The following is a 24,739-nucleotide window of genomic DNA, read 5'->3' as shown; positions in this document are numbered from 1 at the left end:
CACGGGGAAAAGATGGACAAAGTCTAATGGAAACAATTACATTTTGTGCAGAATGTTTCAAATTCCCAGGAGATCCAAAAGCCTTTACAGCGAATAACGTACTTTCAACTGTAACCATAGTGGAATTCAGGCAAGGCAGCGGTTAAACTGAAGAATAATTCCATGGACAGAAATTTAACAATGACCACATGATCTGATCTTACTGACTGGATAATAAATTAGTCATAGAGCGCCATTCACTCACTTCTCCGGCAATTTGTTGGAACTGTTGTTATTCAGTATAAAGCTTGCGAGCGCTTTACACAACGACAAGTGTCTCGACCCGAAACGTCGCCTATTCCTTCTCTCCAGAGATGCTGCCTCACCCGCTGAATTTCTCCAGCATTTTTGTCTACCGTGTCCTTTTACATTGTACATTTCCTTAACATCGTCTGCTTTGATCTGTCGTTTTCACACCTACCCTTCTATACCTCTAGACACCCTCACCCTCTGAAGAAGGGTCTCGACCCGAAACGTCACCCATTCCTTCTCTCTAAAGATGCTGCCTGTCCCGCTGGGTTACTCCAGCATGTTGTGTCCTTTTAAGAGTCACTTTCAGTCGGTCTCTTAAAGAACAATCCCTTTAAGATCCCATCCCCACCCCTACCCAAACACCGAGACGAATCGCTATTTCTGATTGGCTGGCGGGACGTAATATGATGTCAGCACGCGAGCCGGATTGGGCGGAGACCAATGGGATGCGGTCTCTTTGGTGTCCGCCATTATCGCGCGGAGGTGACTGAGAGGCGGCGGGTAACGACAGCGGCGGAGAGGAGAGGAGGTGAGGCAGGGAGTGGCAACGCGGTGGGGCGAGTGGGCGCCGGGAGTGATGGAGGGGGAGTATGTGTGTGTTCGTGTTCAGCCGGGACTGACGGGCGGCTTGAGCTGGTGCAGCGGGGCCTGGGCTTCGGGCTTCCTCTGCAGCTGCTCGCAGCACGTTGCGGGCTGCGCTAAAGTGCGGGCCACGCGATGTCAGCCCGACCGCAGGTTGGCAGCATGAGGCCAGAAAGCCTTTAAACCCATGGGTCCGGCCTCTGAAGGCATGGCAACCGAAAGAGTTTTATTTCACTCCAATCAATAGTTTTTCGCTCTATAGTTTGAACTTTCAAAGACGGTGTCAAATAAGTTCCAGCCTTATTCAGTGATTTTGAAAAACGAACCAGTTTGCTTCATGTCAATTTTGTTAAACTTGCATCAAGGACTGAATGTTCAACTGAGTTGCAATTAGGAACTTTTGCTAGCTTTGAAATGTCCTGCTGTAAACGATCCTCAAATGAAATTGCACTGGAAGTAGTCCTTGGCCTATTCTAAATAAAAATGTGGGTAATGTTTGAGAACGGGTGCTGTCTAATATTTGTCCCCATGGTAGAATATATTTAAAACATTCTACTAGTAAATAGTCATGGGGCTTTATGGAGGGGGTAATAAGCAATTTCTATCACCAGAAAAGTACAAGATAACTAATGTGATTAAAGGATGGTGTGCCCTCGACTTGATGCCATTAATTTGGGGGTCGAAAAGGAGATGATTGCATCGATGGATGCATAAATTGGTTATAATCACCAGAGTTCCCTGAATACTGGCAAGATACCAGTAGATTGTAAAAGAGGGGGACATTAAGCAGGAAACTAATGCCAATTAGCCTGTCATCTCAAAAACGATGGAATCGTTATCTAGAAAGTAATAACAGGATTAAAAAAAAAACCCAATCAAGTAGAGTCAGCATGGATTTCAAAATCTAATAAAATCTAGCACTCTAACATTAAAAGACCACATGTTGATAGGATTAAAAATGAAACTCTTAGTTATAAACCATCTCAAAAAACTTTTTACTGATACTTACCTCAAGGATCTATGTTTGACTACTATGCTGGAGTTTTTATTTTGTAGGTGTAACAAATGGATCCAGTAAACGTGTATTTGAATTCACAGAATGCATTCAATGAGGTGGCACTTAGAAGGTAACTGTATCGAAGGAATGTGTAAGAAAGAACTTCAGATGCTGGTTTAAATCGAAGGTAGACACAAAATGCTGGAGTAACTCAGCAGGACAGGCAGCATCTCTGGAGCGAAGGAATGGGTGAGGAAGGGTCTCGACCCGAAACATCACCCATTCCTTCTCTCCAGAGATGTTGCCAGTCCCACTGAGTTACTCCAGCATTTTGTGTCTACCTTTGTATACGAGGAATAACCTATTGGAAAGGATAGGGGAGTGACTAGGCAAACACAATTTTAGAATAAACTAGACCAAATGCGGACCCGTTGGGTCCCGTTCCCCCAACGCAATATTCCACCACTCGCCCATAGTCCCCAACTGCGCAGGCGCGGCTGACGTTTTTAAAGTTTAAAATGGCAATGAGGTAAAATATAAGATCAATGTGAACGCATCTCACTCTCCCTCTTCAGTCCCCTATTCCCCACCTCCATTATCCTCCCTGTCTCCACCTTCCCTCCTCAGCTTGCTCCCTTCACCCCCTCCCTCCCCTCCTCTCTCTCCCCCCTCCCCATCTCCATTACCTCGCCATCACTCTTTCTACCCCTATCTTCCATTCTCCCTCATCCCCAGCACTCCCTCCCCCTCCCTCTTCTTTCCCCTCTCCTCCTCCCCTCCCCCACTCTCTCCCTCAACTCCCTCCCTCTCCTTTCCCCTACCTACAGTCACTCCCTCCATAACCCCACCCTCCTCCCCCATTCCTGACCTCACCACCACCCCCCCCATCGCACAATGAAAATCACAATTTTTTTGTTTTAAATGGAATTCGTGTTTTTTCCCTTAAAAAAACCTAAACACAATGTTAGCTGTTAATGAAAACGGAAGAATTTGATTAAAACAATTTTTTTTTTTTAATCACAATTTTTTTAAATGTAAATGAGATTCGGGATCCCATTGTGGCGTCATTGGGACGCAATGACGTGCAGAGCAAGTGGAAAAGTGTTGAAAAATGCCTTTTGTGAAGTTTAAAATGTCAATAATATAACTTGTCCCTTTTCCATCCCAGGACAATGGTGAGCAAGGCGGGCCAAAATTGTAGCGCTATTGTGTACCGTTTTGGAAATGGAGGGAGGTTTTGAAGCAGTTTTACAGGTGGTGAGATCATGCATGGAATTCTGCCTCCTATTTTGGTCTTCATATGTAAGAGCATATGTAAGACTACACAGCAGCCTTTTCTGAGAAGGTTCATGAGATTTATTTATGAGTTGAAGGAGTTGACATTTTAAGGAAATTACGATATTTAGGATTGACGTAATCTCAGTGAGACAATGCTGTGGGGGTCTGACTGGGTCAATCCTTAAAAGATGTTTCCTATGATTGGTGTATCTAAGAAAATGATAAAGGAGGGATTTCCCAATTTAGATGGATATAAGATGACATTTTTTCTGAGGATCATTTATCTTTAGAATTCTTCACCCCAGAGAGATTTGGTGATATTGTCATTGGATCTTTCGTTCTTAAGAGTTTGAATTTCCAAACCAGGCCGTGATGCAACCAATGTGCCTAACACCATTCACATGTTGAGTATTCAGTGACATGCTGAATCACCTCAAACCTCTGAGAAAGTACAAGTGTTGGTGAGCTTTCTTTGTGATTGCATCAATTTGCTGGGCCAAGGAACAGATCATCAGAGATGTGTAATCCCAGGAACTTCATGCTGTTGACTCTCCACCACTGTCCTGCTAATAAAGACAGGTGAATGGTCCCTCGATGTTCCTTTCCTGAATTCAACAATATTTTTCTTGGTGTTGATAACATTGCGAGCAAGATTGTTGATCTGGCATCACCTAACACGGATTATATATCTCCCTCCTCTACTCGGATTCATCGTTACCAGTTATTCATCGATGATGATATTGTTGGCAAATTTAAAGATGTGCTTTGGAGCTGCATCTGGCTATACAGTTATGGGTGTGGAAAGACTAAAATGGGGGGACTGAGTACACCCTGAGATGCCCCATGCGCTGATGTTCAGACAGGAGAAAGTGTTGTTGCCTATCCCTACTGATTGAGGTTTGCCAGGAGGAAGTCAAGGATCCGTTTGCATAGGGTGGAACAGAACGAGTTTGACGATGAGTTTGGAAGGGTTGATTGTGTTGAACAGTGAGGTGCAGTCAATAAACAGCAGCCTGACTTGTGTATTCCTGTTGTCCAGGTGGTCCTGCACAAAGTGGAGAGCCAGCAAGATAGCATCTGCTGTCAACCTGTTGTGGCAGTGGGCAAATTGATGTGTCCATGTCTTTTACTGAGGCAGGATTTGATTTGTGTTGTAACCAACCGCAAAGCACTTCATTGTAATTGATGTGAGTGCCATCGGTTGGTAATTATTGAGGCATCTCACTTTGTTCGATGTCAGGTATTTTAAGGCAGGTGTGAATCATGGACCTTAATAACAAGAGTTGAACGTTTTCCTTGACCATTTCTGCACACTCTTGTTCACTGGAGCTGTACTATTTACCTGCTATCTCAATGCAGGAAGAAGGCGCACAGCCAGATGGTCTAGTTTTCCAATGTGTTGGTGAGGGATGAATTTATAGGTGTCTCTTATGATGGAGTGGCTGTGGTGGAGACTGTTTGATCCTCTGATGCAGCAGGATACAGGCTGATGGTTGTTTGGAAGTGTCTTCAGGTTACTCTTGATGAAGTCCCTATTGGAGCAGGTATCAGTGTATAACTGGTGCTGTTTGTTGACCATGGCGTGTAGTTCCTTTCGTGTTAGCCGAACAACTGCAGGATGTAGACTAATTATGACGATATGGATGAATTCCTTGGGAGGTAGAAGGGACAGCTTCACTGCTAGTTGTTGCAGGTGGAAAGAACAGTAGTTGGACAAGACCATGTCCAAGCACCACCAATAGTTTATCATGAACTTTGATAAACTATCATAGTTTCATAGTTGATGCTACCCCTCACCCTTTTCCCAATAACTCCATCTCATCCATGCGATGGATCGAGCAACCATTGGGCTGAAGGGTAGATTCTCGGGGTAAGGCTGAAAAAGCTGGAGTAACTCAGCGGGACAGGCAGCATCTCTGGATAGAAGGAATGGGTGCTGTTTCGAGTCGAGAGCCTTCTTCAGACTGAGAGTCAGGGGAGAGGGAAACAGATATGCAAGGGTACGGTGAAAATGAAAGATCAAAAGGAACGAAGTTCAATTAAAATGTAGAATGGATCATTGTTGGCTATGGGGAAGATGACAACGAGGCATACAATCATTAAAACTTAATCAAGGGGGCAGAAAAACTAGTTGGAGAACTAGGATGGGGAGGGATAGAGAGAGGCATCTACCGACCGCACGCACACACACACACACACACACATCGCGAAGGTGGGGGCCAAGGAAAGCGGTGGAGCGCTGTGCACGATGAAGAGGAAGGTAAACGAGTGCCGTAAGTCCTTTAGAGAGCGTGGGGGGAGGGGGGGGGGGGGAGACAGAAGGGGAGAGGGGGGGGGGGGGGATTGGGAGTAGGAGTGGGGACACTTAGAAGTTTAATAAAGTTTGGCGGGTATTTTACCTAGGTTGTGAAACTCCAATGAGCTAATCAAAATGGCCGGTCAGCGAAGGAGATGGCCTATGGCTGCCCTCGAGTGCCTGTAAGTAAATAGCGACCCCACTCCACTGCACTACGAGTGAAAACGACCCATGCTGATCAAATTTTACTTGCGGAAATTTTTTCAATATCCTGCAAAATTCCGCGACCTAGCTGAGGCCGGGCGCGAGAAGGCGGGAACCTCCCTCGAGCATGAAGGATAGTTCCAGCGACCTCATACGACCTCCTAGGACCTCGTATCGACCATGCTGCGAGTTTGAGTCGAGGGCAAACTCTTCTAAACTCGCAGTTTCGGTCGCCCAAGTGGGACAGGCCCTTTAGGATTTTTTCGTAACCTTACCGTTCTCTGTTCCAAGCGACCAAGTTTTGTTCCGATCGGTGGAATATTACAAAAGTTATGAAGGTTTAAAAATCGTGAGATCAGCAGATTGGTCTCCTCGTCTGTCTGCCACCATGAGGTAACGCCCCTTCCGGCATCCGCTGTCACTCACCGGGGCGAGGATAAAAAAAACCCGGAGGCGGAGCTGAGTCCAGAGTCCGTGAGTGAGAGAACCCAGCCACCCGGCCCGACAGCCTCCCAGCCCGAGAGCCCCCCACACAACCCCTCCCCCCCCACACAACCCCCCCCCCCCCCCCCCCACACACACAACCCCTCCCCCCACACACGACCCCTCCCCCCACACACGACCCCTCCCCGACACACAACCCCTCCCCGACACACAACCCCTCCCACCACACACAACCCCCCCGGCCAGCCCCTCGCACAACCCCTCGTCCCCCGGCACAACCCCTCCCCCACACACAACCCCTCCTACACTCCCCTTCCCCCCCCCACACACATTCCTACTCTCCCCTCCCCTCCCACACATGAAGAGGAGGGGGAGGGAGTGCTAGGGGATGAGGGGAAATGCGCTGCGCCTGCATAGTTAGGGGCTATGGGTGAGTGGTGGAATATTGCGTTGGGGGAACGGGTGAGTGGTGGAATATTGCGTTGGGGAATGGGTTGTGTTGGGGGACCAGGCCTACCGTGTGACTGGGACCCTACTGGTCCCACTTAATGTAGTAGATAACTAAAGCTGAACTTGTGCTTTTCTGGTTTATGCGGTTTTTCTATTTGCGTAAAAAAGATACGCAATAGTGCTACAGTTTTTGCCAGCTCGCTCGCATTTGGTGCTGTGATTGCACCAAATTTTGTTCCGATCGGTGGTCTAATGTAAAAGTCAGCGAGGTTTATAAATCATAAAAACCGCACGTGCGCAGATCGATTACCACTCCTGCCAGTCAGCGCCGCGCAAATTAGTCTCTTCTGTCACTCCATGGGATGGTCCGCCCCTTCCTGCGCCATCATGCCTTTACTGGAGCTGAGGGGGGCTCTGTATGGCCAGCTGAGGTCTCCAAACGGAAAGCAGTGAATCTGATCCCGGCGGAGGAGACGTCCAGCGCCCGCTGTGAGTTAAACGCACCGCCATTGCAACTCCCCACAGCTCCGGTCCCTTCCCCTCTGGTCTCCCTCGCTGGCTCCTGCACCCTCCCCCGTGATACCCCCCTCTTCCCCCATGGCTCTTCCCCCATCTTTTCTCAAAGCACTCCCCACACCCGCCGGCACGGCCGTAGCTGTTGGCGCTTCCGGGCCGATCCGAGGCCTGTGCAGTTGGGGCTATGGGTGAGTGGTGGAATATTGCGTTGGGGGACCAAGTCTCCTGCGTGACAGGGACCCAACGAGTCCCACTTAGTCTAGTTTCATTTAAAAATGCTGACAGTTTTGCCTTTGTTTTGACTGCAAAGAGTGCCACCATCATTTTGCCCTAAGAGCTAAATCTAACTCCTCTCCTCTCCCTAAATCCAACTCCACTCCTCTCCTTTCTTGCGTGCTCCGGAGGAGCATCTTGAAAACATCCAGTGAATTATCCTCCACTGCCTTCTGTGGCAGAGAATTCCATAGATTCACAACTCTGGGTGTAAACGTTTTTCCTCATCTCCGTTCTAAATAGCCTACCCCTTATTCTTAAACTGTGACCTCTGGTCTGGACTCTCCCAACATCGGGAACATTTTTTCTGCATCTAGCCTGTCCAATCCTCTAAGAATTTATATGTTTCTATAAGAATCCCTCTCATCCTTCTGAATTCCAGTGAATACAAACCCAGTCGACCCATTCTTACATCATATGTCGGTCCCGCCATCCCAGGAATTAACCTGGTGAACCTACGCTGCACTCCCTCAATAGCAATAATGTCCTTCCACAAATTAGGATACCATAACTGCACACAATACTCCAGGTGCGGTCGCACCAGGGCCCTGTACAACTGCAGTAGGACCTCCTTGCTCCTAAACTCAAATCCTTTCGCAACGAAGGCCAACATGCCATTAGCTTTCTGCTGTGCTTGCATCCTTACTTTCAGTGACCTCCCCTTTTCCTAATCTGACACCATTCAGATAATCTGCCTTCCTGTTCTTGCCACCAAAGTGGAGATGTTACGTTTAATTCCCTCATCTAAATCGTTAATACATATTGTAAACAACTGGGGTCCCGGCACTGAGCCTTGCAGTACCCCACTAGTCACTGCCTGCCATTTTGAAATGGACCCGTTAATTCCTGCTCTTTGCTTCCTGTCTGCCAACCAGTTCTCTATCCGTGTCAATACCCTACCCCCAATATCATGTACTCTAATTTTGCCCACTGCTCTCTTGTGTGGAACCTTGTCAAAGGCTTTTTGAAAGTCCAGATACACCACATCCACTGGCTCTCCCTTATCCATTCTACTTGTTACATCCTCAAAAAATTCCAGAAGATCAGTCATTTCACTTGCACTTATGTGCAATGTGACAAATAAACCGTATTGTATTGTATTGTATTGTCAAGCATGATTTCCCCTACATAAATCCATGCTGACTTTGACTGATCCTGTCACTGCTTTCCAAATGCTCTGCTATTACATCTTTACTAATGGACTCCAGCAACTTCCCCACTACCGATGTAGGGCTAACTGGTCTATAATTTGCTGTTTTCTCTCTCCCTCCTTTCTTAAATAGTGGGGCATCATTAGCTACACTAGTTTCGGTTGCAGCATTTAAACAAACTGCCTCGGATAATTTTGAAGATGCTGATTGGATGACGTTGAAAAAAAAAAGTTGAAACAAGCATAACCACATGCTAACATATTTTTATGGAACAGCAAGGTGTCTACGTGCAATTAGGACCGCATGTCATTTTGCGAGGGGTTACACAGAATGATTTGTAATTCAAATCTTCATATCTGTATTGTTCTCTATAAATGAAAATTGGCATTCTGTGCACATGAAAAGTCAACATAACTTTCTTGTTGAGATCCTGGGTGTTTTTAATACTAGTTCTGTGGTTAAGACATTGCTAATAATGGCAAGGTCTTTGTTGCTTTTCTGAAATTGTTGTAGCAGGTCAGCTGTGTGGAGTGGAACTAATGTTGCAAGTTTTGTGGTTACAGATTCCCTCCACAAAAGGGCAGTTGTGAAGCAGTGTGTTTATAACCATCAGCAACTTCCGTGTTCTGATGGTTTCAACAATGATCAAACCAGATATTTTTTGTTAGTTTTGTAACCTTTCGTGGTTTTAATTAAGACCATTGGATTAGCAAAGTTTACAGCAATCACTTGGTCATTGTACCCACTATCTGTTGTAAGATGGCTAATATCTCAGAAATGTACTTTATTTTTAACACGAGCCACATGCATTTAACTTTTCATGACGTTGCTCAACTTTGCCAAAAATTATTTCCCATCTTCTTTTCAGAAGCAATTGAATTTCTCTCCAGTCAAGAAAAGGTGTTTTTAATTGATTGCTCAAATTAGAAATGAACACAAATAGGCACTAAGACCTAGCAGAACTTGTGAAGCGCAATATATGTTGTATACCTCACTTTTGCAGCACTGAAGTCTCTTCCCGATCAGACAATTCATTTGAAAATCTATCTCATGCATAAGCATGGGATTGATAATCAAATGAAAATTAGGATTGTGAAGTGGCTGATGTGGATAGGCTGGACAGAAGCAAGTCTTGCGGACAGGACGAGGCAAAAGGGGGAAGCTTGTGGGGGGCATCAAGACTTTTGTATAATCTTCCAGGCTTTCTGTCGAATTAATGTATAGGTGTAAACTTGGAGGTAAAATCAGAAAGGGTATGAATAATAATTGGCAGGTAAAAATAGGCTTATTAGGAATTGAAAAGGAAATGCGTGGAGACATGAACAGGTTGTTAATATTTTGCACCTTTTTAAAGGACGGCTGATTTCACTGTTGTGGTTAATGGGAACAGGTGTGAAATATTGAATGGGGAAAACTTATTAAACAAGTAAGTTTCAATGGATTTATTTTTGCAAATGAATTTCAGTTGTGGCTCAAGATTCATGAGCATTGCTAATGTTGTACTTTTTTTTTTTAAAGGCACAAAATTGGATAATTATTGGTTAGTTACATCCGTGATAGGTTATTGGAATTGAATTCGAGGTGAATGGAGTCAGTATTCATTGAATCGGGGTCAGTCGGTGTGAATTTTTGAAAGGATGTTCATGTCTGACTAATCTGATTGAATTTAAGGTAGATTGAATTTTTTGAGGTATCAGGAAAAGTAAATGACGGCATTGCATTTGATGTAGTCTTCATCTATTTGGGAAAGTTTTTGACAAGATCCTCGTATGACAGGCTGATCAAATAAAAGCTCATTGGATTTAAAAGTGGCAGGGAAAAATGGTACGGTAAAATAATCTACTATTGGCCTATTTGGAAATCCTAATGGTTTGGCATCTGGTTTACCAAGTACTGTGCTGGTTTCTGCACTCCGTTTTTCGTGGCCCTTCAATTGAATATGGTGAATGGGGCTCGGTATTCCACTGTGTAACAAATTAAAAATGAAAGTGAATTCAAAGTTTCTTAAAATATTAATAAAATAATATCCAACAGTCCATGAAATCTGAAGTCTGAAGATTAGTCTGAAGAAGGGACTTGACCCGAAACGTCACCCATTCCTTCTCTCCAAAGATGCTGCCTGTCCCCCTGAGTTACTCCAGCATTTAATGTGTGTCTTCAGTTTAAAACAGCATCTTGCACTACAATCTGCAGTATAATGCAGCATATGCATTATATTTCCTTCTAGTTGTCTGATAGCATTATGACTGAAGCTGTAAAAGTAGTATTGACATTGCTTTGTTTCTTCCTAGTTGGACCATCGTGAAAGATGGCAGATAAGAACAGGTAGGCCAAAAAATCCATAAGCATTGGTCATTTCATGTAATTGATAGTTTGGTTTGGGAAAATGGGAGCAATATTCTCCATATGATAAAACTACTACAAAATTCATAGTTGGATATCTGTACATAATAGAATGTGATTTAAGTTGTGAAATTCATTAAATTGAAGAGTTATACATTTAAACCACTTTGCATTGTAAGTCATTGGTGTATTTGTTGTTGTGCAGGGGTTTTCCCCCGATATTGCCATATCATGTTATTTTAAGAATTTTTCCTATACTCTAGATTTAAGAGTCAAGAGTGTTTTATTGTCATATGTCCCAGATAGAACAATGAAATTCTTACTTGCTGCAGCACAGCAGAATATGTAATCATAATAAATAATATAACAAAACTCAAAAAAACAAACAATAACAGTGCAATAATAATAATAGTCTATTGTAGTTCATAGCTTATGAGGTTTTAGTGTTTAATAGCCTGATGGTTGTAGGGAAGAAGCTGAACCTGGACGTTACAGTTCTCAGGCTCCTGTATCGTCTTCTCGATGGCAGTTGTGAGATGAGTGTGTGGCCAGGATGGTGGGTTTCTGATGATGTTAGCTGCCTTATTGAGGCAACGACTCCGATAAATCCCTTTGATGGTGGGGAGGTCAGAGCCGGTGATGGAATGGACAGTGTTCACAACTTTTTGCAGTCTTTTCCGCTCCTGGACGTTCAAGTTGCCGAACCAGGCCACGATGCAACCAGTCAATATGCTCTCCACTGTAGAAGTTCAAGCGAATCCTCTTTGACATACCGAATCTTCGTAACCTTCTCAGGAAGTAGAGGCGCTGATGTGCTTTCTTTATAATTGCATCAGTGTGCTGGGTCCAGGAAAGATCGTCTGAAATATGCATGCCCAGGAAGCTGAAGTTTTTGACTCTCTCCACCATCGTCCCATTGATGTAAACTGGATTGTGGGTCCTCAACCTTCCTCTTCCAAAGTCCACAATCAGCTATTTGATTTTGCTGATATTGAGAGCCAAGTTGTTGTGCTGGCACCATTTGGTCAGTCGGTCGATCTCACTTCTATAGTTTGAAGGTAACAAATTCAAGTCAATATCTGAACTGAATTATTGCTGAGAAATGGAACAATGTGCTGGCATAGTTGGGATCTTTACTTGTAATTTGGATCTTTACAGAGATGGAGCTTTGTGTTGTTAGTCGCACGATGGGCGTGTTTAGGTTAGATTGGCAATATTAGTTAAAGCATATGGATGCTCTGCAAAAAAACATAGTTTAGAAATTTCAATGCAATTTTAATCACGTTATGTAGATTTAATGGTTCATCTGCATATTGAGTTATCCATAGTTGTTTGTCTGAAGTAAGGTATAGCAGTGGGCTACCCTAATAATGTAGCTATTAATAATGAATTCCAGTCACTTATGGTGAAGCATCGGCTGGACCTGCAGTTGTGTGTGGTTCAAATCTAACCTAATGTTGTCGCTGGCTTATTTAGTTGGGTTTCTGCAGCAAATCTTTCTAGTCTGCCTTTTGCAGTTGTAAAAGCTTATCATGTAAGGGTTCAAGCAAATGCGGCTTTTTGGAGGAAGGGTGTGGAAGCAAAGGGGTAGCATTTTGAGGAAGGGAGGCAGGTAACTCATTAAACACTTTTAAAGTGAGGAATTGTTTAATTCTGGTATTCCAGATATACCAACTGTCTTGATTCTGATGCAATTTAACAGTCGTATTATGTCGCAATTGCTATATTCCTGCTCTCTGTATGTGCAGGCTGGGTTAAATTAATTTCCATCATATATATTGAGCATCAGCCCTATAATTGATCTATAGTCCCCTGACAATGTTGTTTGTGTTTCAGTAAAGGGGATGATACTTCTGTCGAGCCTTTGGGTATCGACAAACAGCCAACTGAGAGCAAAGGAAAAGGTACCATACATATTATTGTATCCTTTGTTAATTCATGTTAAAAAATAGTTAAGCAGTTAAGCATTAAGGATTAAACTTCATAAACAATATACATTTTTAGTATTCCGTTTTAATTATTTGCTCTTTTTAGTACATCCAGTTGCACCATTCGTAACCTCCTGTTATTCCTCAGACTTGGGGTTCCATTCTGGTGCCATATTAAATCCAGACTATCTGCAGAGTCTCCACATTGCCATGTGGAGACTTGCAAACTAGTCTTGAACATTACGTACCTTGTGTTTGTTTTGGAAGAGTAAATACTGTTTTATTCATAAAATATTTCGAATAAGCTGTTCATAAATAATATATGTTCTTAAACTACATATGAGGGTCATGCATCTGCCAAAAATGAACTTTAGCAAGGTAAATTTGTTTTAGCAAAATGTGCGACTTTTAAAACCATCAGGGTTAGTTTATTGCAGCATTTTTAAGAAATTGTGATTGAGGAAGATCATTTTGGTTCCATGTGGGTGTTGGCCACTGATTTTAATGTAAAGTCAAACCAGAAGACATATAGGGTTACCTATTTGCAATTTGTTTGCGATATAGTCTCATAGTGTGCCATGATGTTCTTTAAATCTTATTGATACATATTATATAACAAATTGGAGTAATAGTTGGTGATTTAATAGCCCTAGTCATAATTTAATATGTGAAATGCTGATTCCTTTAGACTTTTGTGTCCTTTTTTCCCTCTGGAGCGGCAACCTTATTGCACAATTGCTGCTTTTCCCTGCTTACATCTTCTTCATCTTTCATTTTAGAAGGCACTGAGTCCTGGGAATATTCTATAATAGTAATAGCTTTTAAAAGAGCATTATTTGTGTGCCCTGTAAGTGTTGTCAAGTTGATTGACTGAAGGAAATAAGATCTGATCATGTCGCATCCAGGTCATTGGGATGTTGTTTATGCGGTTGGACTTAATGATATGCGATTAATGCAAAGACAAATATCTTTAACATGTTAAACAAACATTGTTAATAAAATTAAGTGATTTTAAATTTAGCCCAGATTTCCAAATTGGAGATATACTGCTTGTGATTGCAGCAGAAATAATTACTTTCTAGCTTTTTGTAGAGATCATGTGAAAATCTCCTTCTGAATCCACAGCTAGAAGCCCTTGCTTTTATATTTTGCTGAAGCACTCAAAGCTTTTAAAAACTAATGGAAGTATTTAACTATTTTAAAAAAAAATAAAGCAAATGCATTACATTTACTGGGTCCCTTTTATCCATCATGATAGATGAACTCTCAAGGAACTCAAAAGTATTTCTGTTTTATAAAGCCATGTTGATTCACTAATTTAGAAACAAGGAACTGCAGGTGCTAGTTTACAAAAAAAATGACACAAAGAGAACATCTGATAGGCAATGTTTCAGGTTGGGATCCGAAGTGTGCGCTGAGTACAAGAGTAGGGGCCTGGCAGAGATTATTCTCTTTATTAGTCACTGGTGAAAGGCTGGAGGGTGGCTAATGTTGTGCCTTTATTTCAGAAGGGCTTCCAGGATAAGGCATGGAGAAAGAGGCTGGTGAATGTTGGAAAGTTGGATTGGATACTGAGAGGCAGGATCTATCTGCAAGGACTGATTGAGGATGGTCAGCATGGTCTTGTGCTCGATAATAGTGTCTTACGAATTTGATTAAACTTTTTGAATAGGTTACTAAGAGGATTGATTGTCTACTTGGACTTAGTAAGATTTTTGACAGTCCCACCTCGTAGGCTGGTCCAGAAGGTTAGATCACATGGAACCCAGGCTGAACTAGCCAGCTGGATACAAAATTGGTTTGGTGGAAGGAATTAGAGCATGGTAGTGAAGTTATTTTTCAGAGTGGAGGCCTGTGATTAGTGGTGTGTCTGTTCAGTGGGCAAGTATCAGTGTAGTGTCTGCTGTATATATCAATGTTTTGAATGAGAACGTAAGTGGCATGACTAGTAGGTTTGCAGGTGACACCAAAAAAATGGTGGTGTGGTGAGCAGTGAAGTGGTTATATAAGGTTGCAACAGGATCAAAATCATCTGGGAAAGTGGGCCAAGGTATTGCAGATTGAATTTAACTTGGCCAAGTACAAGTAATGCATTTTGTAGACAGGATTGGTTGGTGCACTGAATACAAGAATTGGGATGTGAGGTTACAGCTGTGCAAGCCATTGATGAGTACATTTGAAGCATTGTGTGCAATTCTGGTTGCTATACTATCGGAAGGGTGTGATTAAGTTTGCGAGGGTGTAGAAAAGAGGATGTTGCCACAATGGGTGGACTTGAGTTATGAGGAGAGACTTGATCAGATGGGACAGTTTTCCTTGGAGGGAAGGAGGCTGAGAGGTGGCCTTTAAAAGTTTCAAAATCCTGAAGCCCCTAAAGAAGATGGCTGGACAGTCTTTTTCACAGTGTAGGGGCATCTAAAATGTTGGGGCATCGATTTAAGGTGAAAGAGGAAAGATTTAAAGGGGACCTGAGGGGCAAGTCTTTCATACAGAGTAAGGTGGGTATGTGGAATGAGCTGCTGGAAGGAAAAAGTAGAGGCAGGTTTTCAAAATATGTGGACAGCTACATAGATAGGAAAGGCTTAGAGCAATATGGGCCAAATGTAGTCAGACGTGACTACAATACGATAGAACTTTATTTGTCCCCGGAGGGAAATTAGTCTGCCAATAAAACACAACAAGATACATGAAACGTGACACTAAAGGTAAATTAACGTGACGGGTGGAAATTCCAGGATTCAGGATGTGCAAAGATTGGGGTGGGGGGGAAGGGAGAGTCGGTCTACTCCACGAAAGAAGGGGGAGGGGTTGGGCAGCTACAGGGAAAAAGGATCTCCAGTGGCGTTCTATGCTACATCTTGGTGGAACCAGTCTGTTGCTGAAGGGTTCTCAGGTTGACAAGTGTGTCATGGAGGGGGTGAGCTGTATTGTCCAAGATGATCTGCGGAGGGGAACATCCTCCCCTCCAAGACCATATCCAGTGAATCCAACTCCACCCCCAGGACAGAGCCAGCCTTCCTGATGAGTTTGTTGGCGTCCGCGGCCTTCACCCTGCTATCCCAGCACACGGCACGAAGAAGATGGCACTTGTCGCCACCGATTGGAAGAACATCTGCAACATCTTACTGCAGACGTTGAAAGAGCGGAGCCTCCTCAGAAAGTACAGACGGCTCTGTCCCATCTTATGCAGTTGCTCTGCGTTCCTGGACAGTTTACTGTCCAGGTACTCCAAGGTACTTGTTTTCCTTGGTAAACTGCACATCCACACCCCCTGATGGAGACAGGAGACAGGGGTGTTACTCTCCACCTAAAGTCCACCACTAACTCCTTAGTCTTGTTGGTGTTGAGCTGCAGGTGATTCAGCCAACACCACTCAACAAAGTTGTTGACTACACCTCTGTATTCAGCTTCTCTCCCCTCAGTGATGCAGCCCACAATTGCTTCCGAATACTTCTGCAGGTTGCAGGAGTCCGTCTTGTATCTGAGGTCCGAGGGAGAGAGGACCGTGACCGTCCCCTGTGGGGCCCCTGTGTTGCTGACTACCACGTCCGAGACAGTTCTTTCGCCTGACATACTGTGGTCGTCCAGTCAGATAGTTGATGATCCAGGACATCAATGGAGCAGCCACCCGCTTTTTCGTCTGTTTGCTCCCGAGCAGATGGTTTTAAAAGCACAGGAGAAGTTTAAAAAAAAAAAAAGACTCAAAAAAGATGACTAGTACAAATGGCCATAGGAACATAGAAAACAGGTGCAGGAGTAGGTCATTCGGCTCTTCGAGCCAGCACTGCCATTCAATATGATCATGGCTGATCATCTAAAATCAGTGCTCCGTTCCAGCTTTTTCCTCATCTCTCAGCCCCAAGAGCTAAATCTAACTCTCTGAAAAGAGCAGGTTGAGCCGACATGGACGAATTGGGTAAAGGATGTTTTTTCATGTCGTATGACTATCTAGATTTGTCCCTTCATTACCCTCCAAGTTCAACCCTAGGAAGATTTTCTTTATCTCTGGCATCAAGCAGGTAACACATCTTTTAAGATTTGAAAATACAGTATTTGTGCTCCTATTTACGCTGTTTAGCTTTTGGGGTGTGAAGATAATTTGAAAGTGTGCAGATAACACCTGCAGATATTTGAAAGTGTGCTGGTAACATCCCTCCCTCATGCTTTCAGTGCTGATATCTGCTCATCAGCCAAGTTGAAGTACTATGAGCTGCAAACGAAATTGAAATACTTGCAAAAGAAACTGGCAAATGAAACTGGCTTCTGCCAGCTTCCATGTTCTGCACCCACAAAATATCACCTGGTTTGTCATGTGCACCATAATTGGACATTTTTAAAACTTCTTAGAATTCAGATTCATTAAGTTGTTTCATGCAGGCTCAATGCAATTGCACTGAGCCACCAACAGAATTGTCTTTGCATTTAAAACTAGATGATAATGTGTTGTAGCACGTGAAAAAGGTGACATTGAGTAACTGAGTTCCACAGATGTTGCCCTGTTAATTTAAGGAGTGAAGAGGGAAATAAGAGCTAATAAAAAAAAATTTTAATATTGGAGTGCTTCAACAATAATCGGCTTTTCTTTTACAGCAAAATTGACAGCCCAGGTTATGCAGAATCCACAGGTATTAGCAGCTTTGCAGGAAAGACTTGACAGCGTAGCACACACTCCTTCAAGCTACATTGAAACGTGAGTATAGCATTGCGCACAAAATTAAAATTGTTCTCAAGTTTTGGGCTTTGTGGTTTCCAGAAGCAGAACAGTGATTAGTTGCAGCACCATAATGCACTAATGCTGCTTCAATTAGCTGTAAAAAATTGTTTCATTCTGGGATTTAATATGGGCAGTTTTAAAAGTCTGGTCCTTTATCTAATTATATGTGGTACTATTGTGGCTTAAGAGTGATAGATGTTCAAAATATAATGGAAGTTTCCACCTGTATGATGTAATCGTAAATCTCTCCACCATGCAGCTATATTGTTAGACTACCTGAGCATGAACCAATTCTGTGTAAGCTGCAATTATCTAAAATAAAACAATAGGACGGCAGAGGCCACTGTTTTTAACAGCCCCTGACAAAATTCCCCTCCCCCATTTCCCCCATTTATTAGGATGTCAATTTTTTTGGAACCTGTGTGTTTTAAGACCCCTTCGTGGAATTTCTGCCACAGTTTCTGCTGCTGTTGTCACCTCCCACAGCTGCTGAAACGCTTTTCCATGGACCTTCTAGATGTCCACCCACAGAATTCCCATCTTAAAGTCTAAGCCAGCTCCTCCAAAACTTGGTGTCCTTCCCCCACCCAATACAATTATTGATTACCCTTGACATAGATGAGCTCCTAATACTGCAGTATTTCATATTTAAAACTGTCATTCGTGCATTTAAATGTTTTAAGGGTCTCCCTAACTATCCACCTCGACTTGTGATCAGCTTCCTTGTTTGAACAAACTTAATTCTGGTCTGTTGCATGTGTCCTGATCCCATAACTGATGTTCATGCCTATACAAGTCATGATCAAAGCAGTTACATTTCTCAATCCCTTCTGCCTGTTCTACTCTTTAAAACCTATCCTGGAGTAAACATTTGGTCATATTATTGCACACTTGCTACTGTGACCTTATTTCAGTGTACCTTTTTGTCGGATTGCGCCTAGGAAGTGACATGCCCTCCTGTGTTAAAATAATTAAATAACTTATTTTTCCATTAATAAACATTGGTATTGAACTGAAGAAGTCTGAAGAAAGGTCCCGACCCGAAACGTCACCAATGCATGTTCTCTAACAATATACTCTGACCCGCCGAGTTACTTTTAGTAATTAACTTATTTCACTGTTTCATCTTTAAGTCTTAAAGGCATTACACAATTTTAAAAGCCAATAATTAATGTTGAAAATTATGAACCAAGATAGTCATGAATTTGATGCCTGTTCTACACTGATATCAGCCGAGAAGGGTGGAATACGTGTAGGGTTGCATTTGGCGACTGGGCGGTTGGGGTTATCTCATGTAATTTACTCTGAACAGCTGGAACCAGGAATGTTGACAGTCATGGTTCTGTTTTGTGTTTGCATTTGATTGAACTGCAGTGAAAATTGCTCACTGCTGAAACTGGATGAAGCCAGGCATTGATGGGCTGTGCAATAGGAAAAAAAAACTATTTATTGCTTACACTTACGTGAGGCATGTGAGAACTTATGAGGCTTAACCGAAGGTGAGGCATGTGAACTTATTAGTAGTAACAATAAGTTTATTGGTTCCACAAACCTGCTCCACTATTCATTGTTGTGGCTGAACTCTGCAATATTGCCTTCCCCTAGTAATATTTCACCTGCTAATCAAGAATCTATCTACATCTGCCTTAAAATATATGCAACTACTCTACTTTCACTGCCCTTTGAGGGAGAACATTCTAAACACTCATGCAAAGGGGGAAGAGAAAAACTTGCCTGTCTTAAATATCTAACTTTTTGAAGTGACCTAATTGCAGATTCTACCACAAGAGAAGACATTCTCCCTGGAAACAACCCTCACTATCTTTTGTTTCAATCATTACCTCTCTCTTCTAAACACTCTCTTATAACATTCAGCCTGGCCTGTTCAACCTTTGCTTATAAGATAACCTGCTAAACTGCTTGCAATGCATAAATGTTCTTAATTAAACAGATGTGGTCTTGTCATTGCTCTATCAAACTTAAAATTTGTGGAACATGGAACAGTACAGCATGGGAACAGGTCCTTTGGCCCACAGTCTGTGCTAATAACGATGCCATGTAATATAATCTTCTCTGATCTTAAAGCAATGTCCTCTAGTCTTTGACATTTCAACCCTGGGATAGAATGTTCTGATTGTCTACCCTATCCCTTTCTTTTTAATTATATACACTTCTATCAAGTCTCTCCTCAACCTCCAATGCTCCAGAGTAAAAAATCCAAGTTTGCCTAACCTTTTTTTATAGTTACGGTCTACTTAAACCGTCTATGCCGCATCTGCACCCAGGATGAGGTTTTCCATACCAGGGCATCGGAGATGTCCTCATTCTTTATTAAACGGGGATTTCCCTCTTCCATTATAGATGAGGCTCTCACTAGGGTCTCCTCGATATCCCGCAGCTCTGCTCTTGCTCCCCCTCCCCCCATTCGTAACAATGACAGAGTCCCCCATGTCCTCACCTTGCACCCCATCAGCATACAGCATATAATTCTCCAACATTTGCGCCACCTCCAACCGGATCCCACCACTGGCCACATCTTCCCATCACCACCCCTTTCTGCATTCCGCGGAGACTGTTCCCTCCGCAACTCCCTGGTCAACTCGTCCCATCCTACCCAAACCACCCCCTCCCCAGGTACTTTCCCCTGCAACCGCAGGAGATGCAACACCTGTCCCTTTACCTCCCTCCTCGACTCCATCCAAGGAACCCGACAGATTTTTCAGGTGAGGCAGAGATCACTTGCACCTCCTCCAACCTCAGCTACTGTATCCGCTGTTCCAGGTGTCAACCCCTGTACATCGGCGAGAGCAAGAGCAGGCTCGGTGATCGTTTCGCTGAACACCTCCGCTCAGTCCGCCTAATACCTACCTGATCTCCCGGTTGCTCAGCACTTTAATTCCCACTCCCATTCACAATATGACCTTTCTGTCTTGGGCCTCCTCCATTGTCAGAGTGAGGCCCAGTGCAAATTGCAGGAACTGTTCCTCATATTTCGCAAGGGTAGCTTACACCCCAGCGGTATGAACATTGGCTTCTCTAACTTCAAATGGCCTTTGCTTTCCCTCTCTCTCCATCCCCTCCCCCTTCCCAGTTCTCCCACCAGTCGTACTGTCTCTGACTACATTCTATCTGTCCCGCCCACTCCCCTCACATCAATCTGAAGAAGGGTCTCGACCCGAAACATCACCCATTCCTTCTCTCCAGAGATGCTGCCTGTCCCACTGAGTTATTCCAGCATTTTGTGTCTACCTTCGATTTAAACCAGCATCTGCAGTTCTTTCCTACACTTTCTTTATAGCTAATGCCTTCTAATCCAGGCAACATTCTGGTAAACCTCATCCTCACCCTTTCCAAAACCTCCACATCCATCCTGTAATTTGTGACAAGAACTCCATGTAATCCTCCAAATGCAGCCTAACCAAAGTCCTATAAAGCTGTAAAAACTTCCTAACTCTTATAATAAATGTGCTGTCTGGTCCAGCTGTTTGATCCCAAGCTTCTCTAGCACGTCAGCAACTTAGTTTGCTACTTTTGCCTTGAGTTTCTCTCGCAGTAAATGATCATGTTTTGTTAGATTTCCCAATTACTTGCTCTATGTGCATCTTTGGCATCTGAAGGTGCCCATGACTATCACCATTTAGAGAATATATTTTATTTCCTGCCAAAAGAGGCAATATCATATTTTCCTATTTTGTGCACTTGCCCACATACTTAACTAATCTATATTACTTAGTTAACATGTCCTCTTCACAACTTGCATTCTGAACAGTCTTTGCCTCGTCAGCAGATATAGCAACTTTTGGAGTCTTCGAGTCACTTTTATAAATTATAATAAAATTGGCGGCTCCAGGATTATTCCCATACTGCTTATTACATCTTGCCACCAAGAAAGTAGCCCTTTTTTTGGAAAGTTTCCTGTTTACCGATCAGTAATCTTTGAAACGATTGATCGGGTGCTATCTGAAAATCTGGTCAAAATATATCTGTTGTGCATGAAAATGCAATAAATGGATAACAAATATTTTCTTTTCACAAAACCATACGATTGCCTGATTATCTTAATATTTATGGGTGCCCTGCTATAACCATATTACCAAACTTTTTCCCTGTGACGTACATTATAAATTGGCGAATAGTTTGCTTTCTGATTCCCTTTTTAAATTCCAGAGCCCTGTTTGCTCCTGCATCTCCTGCGGTTTGCAACACTGGAATTTTGGAAAATTAAACCCAATGTATGCACAATTTCACAAGCCATTTTTAAGACTCCAGTAGAAATTCATCATGGAATTCATCAGCCAACAAATTGCTCCATCCCACTTTCCTGGTGATTGTAATTTTCCTAAGTTCCTCCTTCCCAATTCCAAACGTATCACTATTTCTGGAATATTACAGGCCCACCAACTGTTTTTTCCAGCAACTGGTGGTCCTGCCATCTCCTTTAATTCAGACAAAATTTAAGAGCGAGCTTGAAATTCCCCCAACCCTTCCTGAAAATGTAGCACCTAGTCCGTCCGGGTGAGGCAGGCGGTCTCAATCTCATCGGGATTTCCGCAGCCGATTGGCAGTCTGATTTGCCCCCTGCGGCCAGAGTTCTAACTCCGGCCCGGTCAGAGATGGCAGATCTGTTCCCAAAGCCGACCGGACACTGACTTGGCGGTCTAGGAGGAACATTCCGACATCGTTCGACTCTTCTCGGAGGCCATGACCTCGGGTGCGGCAAAACGGAGAATCTAAAAAGGCTCTGGAACGAAGGGTGCCGGAGAAGCGGTGGTGGACCTGTACTTGCATATTCATTGTGAATCAAAATAGTTGTTCAAATCATCTGCCATCTGCTTATTTTCCTTTTTCCCTTATTTTATTTTTCGTGATTGTAATCATGTATCTTGATTATAATCATGTATAGTCCTCCTGCTGATTGGATATCATGCCACAAACAAGCTTTTCACTGTACCTTGGTACATGTGACAATAAACTAAACTTAAAAAAATCTAAACCTTAATTAACCATACTCTCTTTGAAAATACCAGTCTCAGTTTATTGTTTTCTGTTTTAGATGCCTCCAGAAACCTTACTTAAACTTATTTTAGTTATCTCAAGTTTTTTAATTTGCACTAATTTTCCCTTCCTTACTAACTTTTGAGTCTTTTTTTTCCTGTATTCTCTCCAATATTCTGGCATTCCATCCATCTTTATTTAATGTTTGCCTTGGAAATGATCAACTTTATTTTATAGACAGAAATGCCGGGGAAACTCAGCGGGTGAGGCAGCATCTATGGAGAGACGGAATAGGCGACGTTTCGGGTTGAGACCCTTCTTCAGACTGATGTCGGGGGGGGGGGGGGGCGGAGACAGTAGGCTTGTGGAAGAGCTGGGGAGGGGAAGGAGGGAGAAAGCAAGGATTATCTGAAATTGGAGACGTCCATGTTCATACCGCTGGGGTGTGAACTACCCAAGCGAAATATGAGGTGCTGTTCCTCCAATTTGCGCTGGGCCTCACTCTGGCAATGGAGGAGGCCCAGGACAGAAAGTTCGAATTCGGAATAATAGGGGGAGCTGAAGTGCTGAGCCACCGGGAGATCAGGTTGGTTGGTGCAAACTGAGCGGAGGTGTTGTGCGAAGTGATAGCCAAGCCTGCACTTGGTCTCGCCGATGTAGAGAAGCTGACACCTAGAATCGCGGATGCAGTAGATGAGGTTGGAGGATGTGCAGGTGAACCTCTGCCTCGCCTGGAAAGACTGCTTTGGTCCTTGGATGGAGTCGAGGGGGGAGGTAAAGCGATAAGTGTAGCATTTCCTGCGGTTGCAGGGGAAAGTACCCGGGAAGAGGGTGGTTTGGGTGAGAAGGGACGAATTGACCAGGGAGTTACGGAGGGAAAGCAGAAAGGGGAGGAGATGGGAAGATGTGGCCAGTGGTGGGATCCCGTTGAAGGTGGCGAAAATGTCGGAGGATTATATGTTGTATGCGACGGCTGATAGGGTGGAAGGTGAGGACAAGGGGGACTCTGCCCTCGGTACGAGTAGGGATGGGGAGTGAGAGCGGAGATGCGGGATATCGAGGAGACCCTGGTGAGAGCCTCATCTATAATAGAAGATTATAATACCACAGCAGAACCAACCTATCCCCGTCTACTAATACTCTCCTCCGCTGGTCCTTGCCCTCAACAACTTTTCCTTTGCCTCCTCACATTTCCTCCAACTCCAAGGCATGGCTATGGTTACGTGCATAGGCCCCAGTTATGCCCGCCTTTATGTAGGGTACGTCGAACAATCCTTGTTCGAAGTGTACCGTGGCCCTATCCTCGAACTCTACCTCCGCTGCATTGACGACTGCATTGGTGCTACCTCCTGCATCCATGCAGAACTCACTGACTTCATCCATTTCACCACAAATTTCCATCCGGCACTCAAATTCACCTGGACCATTTCCGACATCTCCCTACTGTTCCTTGACTTCACCATCTCCGTCGCAGGTAACAGACTACTGACCGACATCTAATACACACCCATTGACTCCCATGGCTATCTGGACGACACTTCTTTCCACCTGCTTCCTGAAAGGACTACTCCCAATTCCTCCGTCCACGCCGCATCTGCACCCAGGATGAGGTGTTCCAGTCCAGGGCATCGGAGATGTTCTTTAGGGGGTTTCCCTCTTCTATTGTAGATGAGGCTCTCACCAGGGTCTCCTTGATATCCCGCAGCTCCGCTCTCACTCCCCATCCCCCCCACTCGTAACAGGGCCAGAATCCCCCTTGTCCTCACCTTCCACCCTATCAGCCGTCACATACAACTTATAATCCTCCGACATTTTCGCCACCTCCGACTGGATCCCACTACTGGCCACATCTTCCCATCTCCTCCCCTTTCGGCTTTCCGCAGAGACCATTCCCTCCGTAACTCCTTGGTCAATTCGTCCCAAACCACCCCTTCCCCGGGTACTTTCCCTTGCAACTGCAGGAAATGCTACACTTGTCGCTTTACCTCCCCACTCGACTCCATCCAAGGACCCATGCAGTCTTTCCAGGTGAGGCAGAGGTTCACCTGCACCTCCTCCAACCTCAGCTACTGCATCAGCTGTTCCAGGTTTCAACTTCTCTACATCGGCGAGACCAAGCGCAGGCTTGGCGATCGCTTTGCCCAACACTTCCGCTCAGTTCGCACTAACCAACCTGCTGTCCCAGTGGATCAGCACTTCAACTACCCCTCCCCCTCCCATTCCGATTCCGACCTTTCTGTCCTGGGCCTCCTCCATTGTCAGAGTGAGGCCCGGTGC

At 44.0% G+C, this 24,739-nt stretch overlaps 1 protein-coding gene across 3 annotated transcripts in view; it reads left to right on the top strand.

Moving 5' to 3' along the window:
* Window positions 1-703: 703 nt before the first annotated feature.
* Window positions 704-24,739, top strand: part of nap1l4 (nucleosome assembly protein 1 like 4) — a 75,905-nt gene continuing 51,869 nt past the window's right edge. For 2 of the 3 annotated variants that reach the window (XM_033039135.1, XM_033039137.1), the window contains exons 1-4: window positions 704-820; window positions 10,774-10,807; window positions 12,662-12,729; window positions 17,344-17,443. In XM_033039135.1, the coding sequence (XP_032895026.1) occupies window positions 10,791-10,807; window positions 12,662-12,729; window positions 17,344-17,443 (185 nt within the window). In that variant the 5' untranslated portion in view covers window positions 704-820; window positions 10,774-10,790. Of the gene's footprint in view, window positions 821-10,771; window positions 10,808-12,661; window positions 12,730-17,343; window positions 17,444-24,739 lie in introns of all 3 variants that reach the window. The other variant, XM_033039136.1, reaches the window with a different exon arrangement.

The sequence above is a fragment of the Amblyraja radiata genome, chromosome 20 (genome assembly GCF_010909765.2).
Source record: "Amblyraja radiata isolate CabotCenter1 chromosome 20, sAmbRad1.1.pri, whole genome shotgun sequence".
Classification (NCBI taxonomy): domain Eukaryota; kingdom Metazoa; phylum Chordata; class Chondrichthyes; order Rajiformes; family Rajidae; genus Amblyraja; species Amblyraja radiata.
Note: the sequence above shows the minus strand (reverse complement) of the source record. Positions and strands in the feature narration are given on the sequence as shown.